The sequence below is a fragment of the Phaethon aethereus genome (assembly GCF_964289735.1).
Source record: "Phaethon aethereus genome assembly, chromosome: 4".
Lineage (NCBI taxonomy): Eukaryota > Metazoa > Chordata > Aves > Phaethontiformes > Phaethontidae > Phaethon > Phaethon aethereus.
This window is the reverse complement of record NC_138578.1, coordinates 26,489,391-26,503,502: the sequence shown is the minus strand read 5'-3', so window position 1 is coordinate 26,503,502 and position 14,112 is coordinate 26,489,391. Positions and strand designations below refer to the sequence as shown.

The following is a 14,112-nucleotide window of genomic DNA, read 5'->3' as shown; positions in this document are numbered from 1 at the left end:
AAATCCCAAGCAGAGTGAATCGTTCTCTTGCTTTATGCCTCTGATTTTGTTGTATTTTTTTCTTAGAATGACAAAGTTAAATTTTTCAAATGCTCTGTTTAAGGTTGTACATCTCCAGATAATGGTGGCTGTAGTCAGATATGTTCTTCTTTAAGCCCGTCCTCCTGGGAATGTGCTTGTTTTCCTGGATATAAGCTTCAGCGAGACAGAAAGCACTGCACTGCTGTAGGTCGGTACCTCGGTATGCCTGCATATTTCTGCCAATAAAAGCAAAAACACTTTAGGGCCCTTTAAAGCAGATTGCATAACTGGGATCCATTTTTGTACTGCTTTTAGGTTACTTTGTCAAACTTGGGAAGTATTCATTGTTTGGAAAAATAGACAGTTTTGGAAATATACCAGAACAAGCTCCAGCATGTGGTTCAGTCTCCCTCGCAGAAGATTCAGTCTATTATCCAACTTCTGCATTTCACTCTGGGCTCCTGTGCTGCAGAGGTCTATCTGCAGTATTCAGGTTTTTGTGCCTTCATATAAATGTGGGTGTAGTTTCTGCCCAGTGTTACAGAATTGGGGTTGAGATGTCTGCATTTGCTGAACAGGGCATTTGTTTCAGGAATAAGGGAAAAGCTTTCTTTTTTGGAGGACAGCATCTTCCTTGCTTTTACAGTGAAAGGCTTCTCATGTGCAAAAGTCAAGTGTTCTGGCATTTTATGGTGATGCTGTGAAATGCAGAGGGAAGATTGTCTTGAGGCTAAGTCACTCTGTGAAATGCAGCGAGGCTAGTGACTGCCTCTATCACAAATTTTGAGGCTGATCTTGGGCAAGGCACTGATGCCGAAAACCTATATTCACATTTATCTCTGATTTCTGAGGCAAGTGAAATGTAGGACAAAGGGCCTTCATTTCTTTGTGCTTCTGTTCTTCATTTTGTCTTCTACTGTTACTTACAATGTTAGCTGGATAGGTGATGCAGCCTAGAGATCACTATGAATATATGTGCAAATTTTCATCGACAGGTCCTAAGCCATTTTTGTTGTTTGCAAATGGCCAAGATATCCGCCAGATGAGTTTTGATGGAACAGATTATGCAAGTTTACTTGACTGGCAGATGGGAATAGTCTTAGCACTGGACTCTGACCCGGTGGAAAATAAGGTAAGGCATTAAAAATGAGAGGATTTTGAAGTGTTGCAAGGACAAATGGATTGGGCTTTCATGTGCCTTAACCTTCCTGCTGTCAGCGATCCAGATTACACGTTGTGCTGCTCGTTGTTCTGTTGCCTGTCTAGGAGCACAACTGGTACAGGATGCCAAACATTAGTTGAAGAGTTTCATCCTTTGCTTACGGGTTGTATGTGCTTTGTACATCGACATGGCTAACTGACAGAGAATTTGGACTTCTAAATTCACTTTAAGCGTGATTTCAATTTCAAAGAACTTTTGTGTGATTGCAAGTTTTCTCCCTTACGATTTCAGTACTGTTTTCTGGAAATATAGTGCGGATTTTTTTCCACTGGGTAGCTGTAAAAGCAGCAGCATCTTTTTTTTTCTGTACAGCTACATCCCACGATCCCTACTAAAGGTAGGAGTAATCTTAACAAGAATTACTTCCCATGTCCTGGCATTATTGAACAAAACTGCTGAATGCTCACGGGCTTTCTCGCTCGTACAAAACGTATTCCTCGTATTACAAGGTATTGCTGTTGGGAACAGGAGTCTTCCCTGCATAAAGAGCTCTTTGTGTGGCCGCATCCCAGTGCCCTGCTCCTTGCCCGCAGGGTCGGGAAGGAGTTCAGCCATGCTTTGCTAAACCTTCTGTGGCAGATACAGTTATTTTTTTTCCCCACGGTGAGACCTATTTCCACTGTAAAAGTGTAACAGAAAGGTGCTGGATGGCACAGTGAAAGCTGCCGGGGAGCTCAGCTAAGTTGCCGGAAACATCTCACGGCCCGGACGGACACCAATGCTAAACCAACGCGGACGTTACCAGATCTGCGTTAGAGGGGGACCGTTTCGGGCACTGCTGGAACGCGGCCACTTGCTCCTGAAATAGGGCCCTGCTGGGGCACGAGCAGTTGTTCCGCGCTGCGCCGAACGTAAATCAGCTGCGCCGGTGACACCGGCTGCGCGCTCCGGCTCCGCTGCCGCAGGCGGCTCGGCGGCGCGGAGCTGGGGCGCGGAGCGGCGCGGCGCGGTGCGGCGGGCCGGGCCGGGCCAGGCCAGCCAGGCTGCGGCGGTCTGGTCCTGGCGGCACAGAACCGAGGCGCCAGGTAAAGCAGCTCCGCATCGCCCTGTGCTCCCACGGCAGTTGAATTAGCTGGTTTAACGCTAGAGGCCTCCCTCCTGCTCTGTTGGTCCTCGTGGTTGGCATCAGAACAGTGTCTTCTGTTTTGTTGCTGTCGTCTGCGAAGAAAACCTCAGCATTGCTTTGTATGTAGTTCTGCCATACAGTGCTTGGCTCTCTCTGGATACCAAATGCAAGACAATTATTATTTTTTTTTTCCCTCATCCTTGGAAAACACAAGCCTGGTTTTCCCACCAGCAGAGAACTTTTATTTTGACCCAAAACTGAGAAGCCTCTTCTGGAAATGTTAGAGCCTTACAGAATAGACACCTGGTAAAAATTTAAGGTATGTGCAGGCTGAAAGAGAGGAAAAAAAAAAAAAAAGAAGAAAATTACGTAACTCCTTTTCCCTTCTCAGCTCCTTGGCCTACATACCCTACTACTCTCTTCCCCCTACTCCCCCCTTTTTAAAACAAGCAGCCAGTGAAATGATAACATGCTGCTTTTTGCCTGCTCCTACATTTGCTGCCTCAGCTGTGCTTCACATGAGGTAGCTGCTCGCTGAAACAAAACCACAGGATATTCAGAGGGCTGTATATAGGGCAACCAGGATTTATAGCTAAGCACAAGCTGCCTGTAGAAGTCATCCTGGTTGAAGGATAAGTAGTTTTTTCTATTTGATCAGGGATCACAGGTTACTTGTGCAGCTTTTTGTGAATAAGCAGTTCAGGGAACTTTCAAGATGATAAAATTATTTTAGGAGTGGAACTATCAGACAAGGGAAATAAATAGAGCAGAAAGTGAGATGGTAACTGATAACACCTCATCTGTTATTTCTTCACAGATTTACTTTGCCCACACCGCCTTGAAATGGATAGAACGAGCCAATCTGGATGGCTCAAATCGTGAAAAAGTTATTCATGAAGCTATAGATACACCCGAGGGCCTTGCTGTGGACTGGATTAACCGTAAATTGTATTGGACAGACAGAGGGTACATGCTCCACAGTGCATTTATGTTGAAGCATGCCATAAAATATTTGGAATAAATGACTGGTGATACAGAAATAGCTGAGATATCACTCTAAATTCAGTAATGCTTCACATTCTGATTGGGTAGCTGTAATCTCAAGTATATACAATTGGAAGGTTCTTTAAATCTGAAATGCTGGAAGATCACTTTGAGTCTGCTGTTGTATTTTTATCCTTGTTTTTCCAAGAAGCAAGGGTTTGGACACAGTTGCAAGGAATCTAAAGCATGTACTGCATGTATACATATCTGTATGTGTACATGTACATATATATATATATGTATACACTCATATTTATATACACACACTGCATGTGTATATATATTTTTATATCTTTTTAATATGTATAAAAATAATGAGTATTACTGCACTGAGTACATCTTGGACAGGAGTCAGCATTGTTGACAGCTAGAATCATGCCCCTTTAAGCCAGTGGAGATCCTTTGTCAATTATCTCTGATAAAAGAGGAACGGCCACTGGCAAACAATACAACTTCACATTGCAGCTGATACCTAATCTTACATGCAGAGAGAAACAAAATCAACCTTTAGTGAAAAGACAGTGTCAGATCAGAACACATAATGAAGACTCCTTGAAGAGTGGTCATGATGTTTCAGTATGACCCATATTTTATTAGTCAATAAAAAATGGTTTTGAATGTACAGATCACCCTCCTTCTCCCTTTTAAGTGTGCTGTCTACTTAAGTCTACTTCCTTGCTATTAGGTACAATCTTGTCTACACAATTGTGCTCCTGTATAAATATGCCAGTGTTTCGTGTGAAATGGGAAATTTTGGTGCTCGTCTCCGTAAGACGAGAGTCAAGGATGAAGCTGTGAATTTGTATCTGCCTCTCCCTTCTCATTCACTGCGTTTACCTGTTTGTATTCCACGTTTGCACAAATCTATTTCTCCTTCCATCTTTGTGTGACCTTTCTTTGCAGGTCCAGATAGGCATGGAAGGCTGTAGGTTTGCTTTCAGGTAAAGGCTGATGCTTGTTTGGCCAGGTTTGTAGCAATAAGGACAGTTTTCTGGAAAAAAATCAGATTGGGAGACTGGCAACGTAGATTATATACTCGACTCTGCCATAGATTTTAGGACTGATCACAAGGACCTTAACTTCATTCTTTCCTATAAAATAGATATAATATGTAAATAGGTTGGCCGTTTCTGCATGAAAAATGCTACATAGAAGTCCTATTTTTAAAAAATTCTTTATACGTTTGATAATGCCATTCAGTTAGGAGCTTGTTTTCCTCCTGACTCACTTTAAAGCTAACATTCATCTATTAGTGATCATACTTCCAACTTGTTATTTGCCCAAAAAAGGAGAACTTCATGTCTCCTGCAGAGCAGCAGGTATTTGATCATCATGTCCTGGACCAGATAATGAGGCTGTAACATGAATTACTGCTTGATAAAACAACTAGACATCCCACATCAGCAGGATTATTTCCTGTCATTGTAAAGTTATTTATTACAGTTTTGTGATAAGCTAAAGCAATGCAAAAACTTTGTATGTTCTACCTGAGAAGGTAATTAAAAAGATAGCAGGGAGGACCTAACATGCGTGTGTGTTGCAGGAAGGCATGCATCGAAAGGAGCAATCTGAATGGAATGCAAAGAAAAATGATCATCTGGGAGGATATCTCCCAGCCCCGAGGGATTGCCATTCACCCATTTGCTAAGTAAGGAGTGATAAACCCTGTTAATTGTGTAATACTTGGAGAGGCTTTTTAAAAATGAGCATGTCAGCCTTGCCTTTTTGGCAGTCAAAAAGTGCATTAGCCTTATGTTAGGGTAGTCATTGCCTTGCAGAGCTGTGTGAACTGCAATGTTTTATTGCTGGGTTTCTTTCGTGAGTTGGGATGTCTTTGGTTCTCATACAGATTTAAAAAAATACCAGAAGAATTGAAGATATTTTATGCAGTTTAAGCTAAAGAAAAGCACAAGTGACTGAAGTCACCCTGAGAGCTGAAAGCACCACGCTACAAACTTTGATGGTTCCATGTCTATTAGTGTGAAAAAGGTAGTCGCTTTTAACCAATGGTGCTTACAAACGATTTTTTTGGCCATGTTTCAGTTTCTGAGGAAACTAGACCAAATCTACTGTTGTGGAGATACGTTGATTTAAATGCACTTTGTATCTTCTTATCTAGTGCTGAGATGATCAAAGGAATTTTGAATGTTTAAACTATTGATGAAATTCTGGCCATTTTAATCAATGGCAAAGCCCTGTGGATTTCAGTAAATATGCTGTTGTAGGATGGTTTTAAATCTGTTGGTTTGGGTTTTGGGTTTTTTTTGATGCTCATATCATGCTATAACTAATTACTGATGAACAAAGCCAAGTTGGGGAGTGTGTTTTGTTAGCTTCACTCTGTATCGAAAGCATCTTTCAGTAGAGGTTGAACATGAGAGACACTTTGCAGGAAAACGTTTAAGAATATGTAGGTTCGGGGCACTGTTTATTAAAATTGTTGGTAGAGGCAAGGGCTACAAGGGAGGAGGAGACATCACTACAACCTTCCTTATTAGAAAGTGAATGGTGAAAAGAGGAACAGACATTATAGCAACATCTGTCATTTTAAAGTCATTAAAGAGAGACACAACTAAGACGATTGAGAATACTGATGCCTGCACTGGCTACAGCAAAACTGCTCACGTAAATAAAACTAAGTGAATCCGTGAGTTATCTCAGTAAACCTGACAAATGATGCTTGGGAAGACTGGAGTCCAAACTTCAGAAGTAATTTGTGGGTTTGCCTATCTCCATTTTAAGTGGCCACCTTGCATTATCTGTTCTTTGAAAAGCAGTAAGCACTCACTGAGTAACACTCAGGACTCTGGAGAGAGACCCTGAGAATCATGATTTTATTAAAAGAAGAAAAGAGTCTGGGCTTGGTGCTGGTTTATTTTTTAAAGCCAAAATAACCTGAGGATTCTTGCCTGCTTTCCATGGGTGTTGGGTAATTCTGGTTCCATTTGTGCATCGTTACACCCTTGTTTAGACAAGGAGCTGGTTAATGCGTTGTCTTCTGTTGCCTGAGTTTGCTAAACCGCTATCATCAGTCACGTGGAAAACTCAAAAAGCAGATATGAAGAGCTGGCAGTTAGCATCGGTGGGAGGAGTGGTTTTTCAACGGTTTTGTGCCAACGAACAGGGTGGGGATTCTGCATAAGTCCCAGTGTAATCACCTGGAGCCTTATGGCAAGTGTGAAAAGATCAGCAGCCAATATATTTACTTGAAGTGCGCACTTTTTCTCACGTGCCTCAGGCCTGTGTTGCTCTGATCTGATCTTTTTGCTTTGAAAGAACTTCATGGAGAGAAGGACAAACATTTACTTACTGACTTCATGTATGCATTTTCTTTTCTAAAGGAGATTATTCTGGACTGACATGGGGGTCAATCCCCGGATAGACAGCTCTTCATTAGAAGGCATCGATCGCCGGGTTATAGCCAGCACCGGTCTGGTGTGGCCCAGTGGAATAGCTCTCGACTACTTAGTAGACAAGGTGTACTGGTGTGATGCTAAGCAGTCGGTGGTTGAGAGCGCAAACCTGGATGGTTCTGGTCGTCGAATTCTTGCACAGAATGATGTAGGTGAGGCTTTGGGGTTGATAATTACCTACTGCTGCTTGACAATGTTCATGTGTATCTGCATATGTGCATGTGAATTACCGGCCAGCGCTGTGCTGTATATCCCGTGCAAAGCTCTATTGAGGTTAATGGCATCACTTAGTTCTTCATTTCTGTTACCCAGCTGACTTTTTATTTATTCATTTTAGCAAAAGAACACCTTTCTAACACTCTCTTCTTTTACTATTCAGTCACTTTGCATTGCACAGAGAACTCCTCTGCCTCCACAGAAAAATGCAAAGAAGGAAAAAGTTAAAAATGTGGTTTGCTTGTTCCGTGCATGGCTGCTTAGTGTAATTCAGGTTTTGCTGTGTTTATTACACCCAGTGAAGTATATTGACGTAAACTGGAAGGGAATTAATCTTGGCCGTTAAGGTCCTTGAGCAAAGAACCTGCATCTGCACAGTGTTGAACACTGGGATGATTCTAAATACACAATAGCCGCTGAATGGAAAAATGGTTTATGCAATATACTGGTAGTTGTTATGGCTGAGAATTCTATTGTTTGACACATAACTGTGTTGCTCTGGAGCAAGAGAACAGAAGTATTAGCAATGAGGAACTGATGTTTTACCACATGTAAAGTAAACCATGTGTTTAAGAATCTCATATATGGCAAATTAGTTTCTGGAGAGGACAGTTCCCTTTGTGCATGATACCTCTCTGGGGACTGTTTTGTAGGTGTGCACACAAAACATGGATAGAATGAGGACTCTTGGCTCAGTACCATGACTGCCATGGGTAAAGACTTTACAGTTGCTCTATTGAGCAGCCAGTGTTCTGGTCTGTGCTTGTGTTTGTATCCTAAACCAGATTCCCTCCCACATGTGTGAAGGTGAGCAGAGTGAGGTCTTGGAGGGAGCAGTGTTCTCCAGTTCATAAGACGTCAAAAGCCCCGAGCAGAGTGACTCCCCACTGTTCCTCTCTTCTTACCTGCTGCTCATATTCTGCTGTACACTCCACCTTGCAACTGATGTGCAAAGGAGGACCTTTGAAAGCCTGATGAAAGTTTCACTTTGTTTCTCCACAAGGAATGAGTCAGTATCTTACAGGGAGAAAATGGAGAAAGAGGGCCAGGAGTGCTGGGGAAACACGGGACATGGGAAGGGAGGTAGGCTTGGAGCAGTGATACGGCTGTTCGGAGGTGGAAGAAAAGGACATTAACACCGGTATGGAAAGAAGTGAAAGAGATGAAGTGCAGACCAGTAGGGCTATGAATTTAGAGAGGCAGCGAGACTGGGTATCCTGATGTTTTGCTAATGCTGTTAGTGAGACCAGAATTCAGCTTCTGTTCTTGGACAGCTGTACGCTGGAGGATGGAAAGGTGGCATCTCTTCATACGCATTCTGCTGTAACCTGAATTTTTATTACAGCAGCACCCTCTAGTGCCCTCGTACTGAGAATTCAGTCAGTATAGCTGCATGCAAAATAGGTAAAACTATTTTGGCTCTTCTGCTAACCCCGTTTTCATCTGGAAGCACCCACCCAAGGCAGTGAACAACACAGCCGTTCCTTTTCTTTATGCAGTGGGTTGGGTATGCACTGTTGTGGAAACGATTCATGTGGTTATTCATTTTTCTGTCCCTGCTATCTCCATTGATGACACTGCACTTCTATTTTTAATCCTTAGTGTATTTATAAGTCAAGAGGTTAAGGAATTGCTGGTCCAAGCAGGGTGTTTGTTGATAGTGCAAGATGTAGATCCTAAAATCATGACTATATGTTTGGATGGGAACAGTATCTAGATCTTGAGGTAGTTGCTCAAATTTCATGGAAATCAAAACTAAGAACCACACCCAATGATTAAGCATGGTTCAGTGAAGGCAGTGAAGTGGTAACAGAATAGCTATATGCTCTTCAACTTAATACTTAAGAACACTTAAACAGTGTCTTAGAATTTTTGTTATGTAGGAGTGTGTTTTGGTTTTTTCAGTTTATTTGTGAAGTGTATTTAAGAGGTACCAAACTCCTTCTCCAAGGTTCAAATTTATCTGTTGTTTTGTTTGCTTGTTTGCTTGACTTTGACTGTTTTTGTTTTTTGTTTTTTAAACTAATACCTTTTGGGATCCAGTTACTGAAATTAAACATTACCTAGTTGAGGTCTACATCAAAACCCAAAAACACAGATCATAAAACCACGTGCCTACAAAACATACCTTTCAGAGAGGCTCAGACTGCAGTGGTACAAAATGAGGTGCATATTCAGACTGTGAGTAAGGACCAGAACAAAGCAAACCTGCTTCAGCCAGAAAGTACCAGCTCTGAAACCAGGTGGACATCCATGGAAGAACAGTATGTGTCCTCATTTTCCATTGCAAAAAGCTTGCCCAAAGACTACCTTGAAAGCAGGAGATTTCTAAATGTATAGAAAGAATGCATAGTTCCATATGAGCTAAAGACCTGGATGATCTATTGCATTCTGTGGTTTGTGTTAGCTGCTACTGCTGGTTACCTGGCAAACAGACAGTGACTAACTAGTCACAGCCTACTGCTGCCTGTTGGCTGAAGTGAGGAAAATTAATTCCCCTCTTGAATTTTGCATGGTGATGAACTGGCTAGTGAATGTCTGTGCATGTTTGTATGTGCATGTGGACACCTGTGTGTATTTTTGGCACTCACAGAGACCACACACTGGCTTTGGGGTCCTACTATGAGTCAGTGGCTATAATGTCTGTAGCTCCCAGGCTGCCCCGTGCTGGCACACTTTTGCAGGACAACACATGCCATGAGCTCATCTCCTCCCTGTTATGTGAAGACTGCAAAAGGAGCTGTGTACCTCAGCAGCTCTGTGCTGGGCCACATACTGGTGGAGGAGGGAGGCACTCCACTTCTGAAAGGCTGGTCCCAATGCTGTTTCAAGAAATGATGATGTCTGAGTTAGAAGCATCTTGTGAACTTGATCTGGTTGGAGGTCACCAGCAGCATAGAGACTGTACTGAGCCAGGCAAGTGTCATAGCCTCCTCTGCTAAGAGCATAAGTAACACGTGCCTATGGTCCATCGTGCATGGACACTTATCCCTCCCCATGAGACATCAAAGTGGAGAAGTGGCTATGGCTATGCCACTGTTTTAGAAGTAGACCTGTATGCAGATAATGCTTTTGTTTACCTGGTTTCTTGTGTATATTCTACAGATATGGAAATGAGAAATGTAATTTCTTTGTAGGCCACCCTTTTGATGTAGTGGTGTTTGAGGATCACCTTTGGTTTTCTGACTGGGCTAGGCCATCACTAATGAGGGTGGACAAGAAGACCAGCCAAAACAGGGTACGTCTTCGAGGCAGCATGCTGAGACCCTCATCAATGGTTGTAGTTCATCCTTTGGCGAAACCAGGTATACTGCAAAAATTAAGCAGTCATTCCCTTCCAGCCTCCTCTTGTTCACTGATATCAGTAGAATAGATGTCCTTGGGGAGAGGATTACCTTCTCAGAAATAGGCTCTCTTTAGAAGGCTTTGCATCGTCAGACTGGCATTTATTGAAAGCATCATCTGGGCCTGTGTCCCTGGAACACTAACAGATTTTGTATATTTATGATCATGCCCAAGAATGGATGCTCATCAATTGCCACAAGGCTGCCATAGACTTCTAATTCCTATTTATCTTAGTTTATTAGCACCCCTCACACGCACAAATAATAACAAATGACATGGAGAAAGATTTTGTAAGATTTATTAGTTTTGGATCAAATAATTTGATTTTCTGTTGGGAACAATCTCCCTGTAAGCAGAAAAAAAGTAATTCAATAGACCAGGATTGAGAGAAGGTAATCACAGGTTCCCTATGCCCTTGTAATGTTCTTTCAGGGAATGTTAGGACTCTAAATATTAAAAGAGAAATAATAAAGGAAATAATAATAAAGAAGTGATACATTTATTAGATAGAGAGTGTGCGAATCTGCTTTCCTGCCAGAGACTAGATGATAATATCTTTGCTTTACTATATGCATCTGTTTTTAATGAAAGAAAAAAAAAAAGATGTTCTAGTTATTGTCAGTCCTTATTCTTCTTCCAACTGCTTCAACTTTAAACAGCTAAGAGGAGATGTTGACTGAAGAAGCAGCTTGTTAAGTTGCCTGTTTTTCTGCATTAGGGGCAAATCCTTGCCTTTATGAGAATGGAGGCTGTGATCAGATCTGTGAAAACAATTTTGGAGTTGCCCATTGCATGTGCCATCCAGGATTTGGGAAAACTCAGGATGGAAAAAACTGTCGTGCTCTGAATGCTTCCAACACAACAGCAGGTACGATCCTCCAGTTCCAAAAAATACCCTCCCCAAACCCTTGAGGATCCTGACAGATAGCACTGGAAAATGTTCACCTTGCTCTACACAATGTTTGATAGTTTCTTGGAGGATGAAAACACTCAGGTGTTGTCCTGGGACAATAACATGTGTCTGACCATTGTAATTTTTCCCTTGGCATGTTAGCAGTAAGACAGATGTGTGCAGTGCTGACAAGTATTGTGAGCAATGAGTTGCATTCCTTGTCTTTTGTGTTTGAGAAAACGCACCAGTGAGTGGTTTTAAGAATAATTTGAGGCTAGAAACAGGCTAGTCTGGGAGGATACTGATGTTTATTTTAAAAGGAAGCCACCATGATTATTGGAAAGTAGGCAAGTGATAGAAAATCAGAAAGTTATTTAAATAGTCTGTGTTACTTTTTTCTTGTCGTTTTCAGGAAGTGGCTCTGTGCACAAGGAGGTAGTGCCGATGCCAACACCGGAGACCTTGCTCTGGAGCACACAAAGCAGTGGGATATTCAAGGATACAGACAGTGGAGAAAAGCAGAAAATCAGCATTTTGCTGATGGCTGAAATCATGGTATCAGGTAGAGTCTGATGGTTGTTTTCCTTCTATTTGCTCTGAGGCTCTGAACAGGTTTATAGAACAGAATAAATCATAGGCCTTAAAGGAAGAAGGGCTCAATGACCAGACTGGTGGCATTCATGCTCTTAACCCTCTTACGATAAGTTGGGCCTATGCAATTATGCCAGGTACAACTGCTTTTTTTCTTTTTTGTCTCCATGTTCCGTCACTATGTCAACAAAACTTGACAATATCCAGGTCTAGAGAGCAAACATTCTAACTTGGAACACTTGTGAAAGTCTCTCCCTTAGATTTTTGTATTAAGTTCTTTTGAACAAAACCAGTAAAACCATTGAATTCTTCACATGTTCAATGACACTAGATCATTAAATTGTACAATAAGTTTTGCATACAATATTCAGAAATCCTGATACTAAATGACACTTCAATTCCATCTAGACAAAGACAGCAGCCATAATGATTGTATTGCCTTGTCATCATTAACCCTGGAGAGCTATGTTTCAAACTTTGACTATATGTTCTGGTTTTCTTATTAGATTTTTAGTTAGTTGTTTGTTTGTCTGTTTGTATGTACAGTACCTCCTTTGAGCTGTGCAAATGCATTTAGTGGTTTATCTGGGGTTTTTTTTTTTGTATGCTCAAGATCAAGATGACTGCACTGCACTAGAATGTGATGTCAACGCACAGTGTGTTTTGCTGGAAGATGGTGCTATGTGCCAGTGTTTGAAAGGATTTACCAGGAAGGGGAAATCATGCTACGGTAATAAAAGACATTAAAAACTGTCTGTAAAACTGCAGACTGGAGAGAGGAAGAAAATCTATCTTTTCTCACATTGGCAGCTCTGCTGCCTAAGCCCTCACAGAAAGGTCAATGGTATTGCTTGTTTTGAAAGGGATGATGAGCAGAGAGCATGTGAGATGAAATGGCTAGTTATCACATGCCTTATTTTCCCCTGAGTCGTGAGTGTTAATCCTATTAATATTAACAAGCAATAATGGGGATAATAGGAATAAAAGCATAATGTATTTATTGGCAAAAATTTCCTAATTATAAAAGCTCAGTCCGTAGACATGATAGTTGACGTATAATTTAGAAGTATGTATTAGGGAATCTATTACAAATTAGTATTCCTGATGTAACGTTTGTATAAAAGTGCTGCTCTTGTTTCTTTCTAGCACTAGAAAGAGACTCTAATAATCAGGCAACACATTGCTGAGAGTGGTCTTTAAGTTTTTGGACTTTCATACAACATAAATGGAAGCATTTTGTTCTCTCGTAAAGTCCAAGACAGGAAGGCATTAGAAACAGAACAATTTACCATTTGGTGGCTAAGCACAAAGACTCACAGGAGTCTATGTTGCTATGGAAAGGAAAAAAAAAATTGGAAGGTGAAATGGCTGTAAATTTTTGTTTCATTGTGGTACCTTTTTTTTTAAGCTTATGTGTTCTTTCTCAAAACAAAGTTTCTCTCTGAGTAGGTCTTAAGAACATAAGGCTAGTTTTCATAGGATCATTCCCTCCAAATGGGACTTTTTTTGAAGCACATGGTATTTTTGGAACCTCTTAGGTCTCCAGTTGAAAGTTGCTGGTTGACTGTCTTAGGTTCTTTAGAACATCCCCATCAAATGCCATACCAAGAAAATACCATAAAGCCCTTCTCTTCCTATTTGCTTCAGATGCACAAGTGACAAGTGACAACATAGTCTGAAAGATTCATGATGTAGACATTTCTTTTTATTGATTTACCTGATGTTTCATCACCCATGTGTCCCGTCTCCTTGTTTTGTCTCACAGATGTTGATGAGTGTGCTGTAAATATGGACCATTGTAATCGAAACGTGTCGGGCTGTATCAATACGGAAGGGGGCTACGTCTGTAAATGTCTCGAGGGCTATACTGGAGATGGAGTCCATTGCTACGGTACGGGCATGTGCAAGGGCTGTGCTGTGCCTGGAAGGCTGGGGCAGGATGAATGAGCAATAGACATGTCTTATGATTTGGGCTAGCCTTGCATCAAGCTGTGAAGCTGTCAAATGATCTGTTCGGGTTCTTTTTGAAAAAATCTGATAGGGGCATGGATCCTAACAGGGGCTCCCCCAGACAGTTGACATTTATAATTTCTTCCTTTTTGATTCTTTCCTTCCTGTTTGAAGTGTGGCAACCTCAGCAACTGATCAATATGCAAAGCCTGTAGTTGTCAGTGGATACCTCCTCTCAGTGTTTGCACTCTTTTTAGTGGCTACAACAGAAGAGAGAGGAAGAGTGAAGGGGAGGAGGGAAGAGGAGGTGAAGCAGTAGAGCTTTATTGGAAATCGTTGCCATGAATATAAA

The 14,112-nt window shown here is 41.5% G+C and overlaps 1 protein-coding gene across 1 annotated transcript in view; it reads left to right on the top strand.

Annotated features, from left to right (window-relative positions):
- Positions 1-14,112, top strand: part of EGF (epidermal growth factor) — a 61,223-nt gene that overhangs the window by 29,834 nt on the left and 17,277 nt on the right. The window contains 10 exon segments of the mRNA XM_081999223.1: positions 104-229; positions 1,017-1,153; positions 3,127-3,275; positions 4,897-5,001; positions 6,695-6,918; positions 10,120-10,287; positions 11,046-11,195; positions 11,632-11,781; positions 12,424-12,540; positions 13,576-13,701. Coding sequence (XP_081855349.1) covers positions 104-229; positions 1,017-1,153; positions 3,127-3,275; positions 4,897-5,001; positions 6,695-6,918; positions 10,120-10,287; positions 11,046-11,195; positions 11,632-11,781; positions 12,424-12,540; positions 13,576-13,701 — 1,452 coding nt within the window.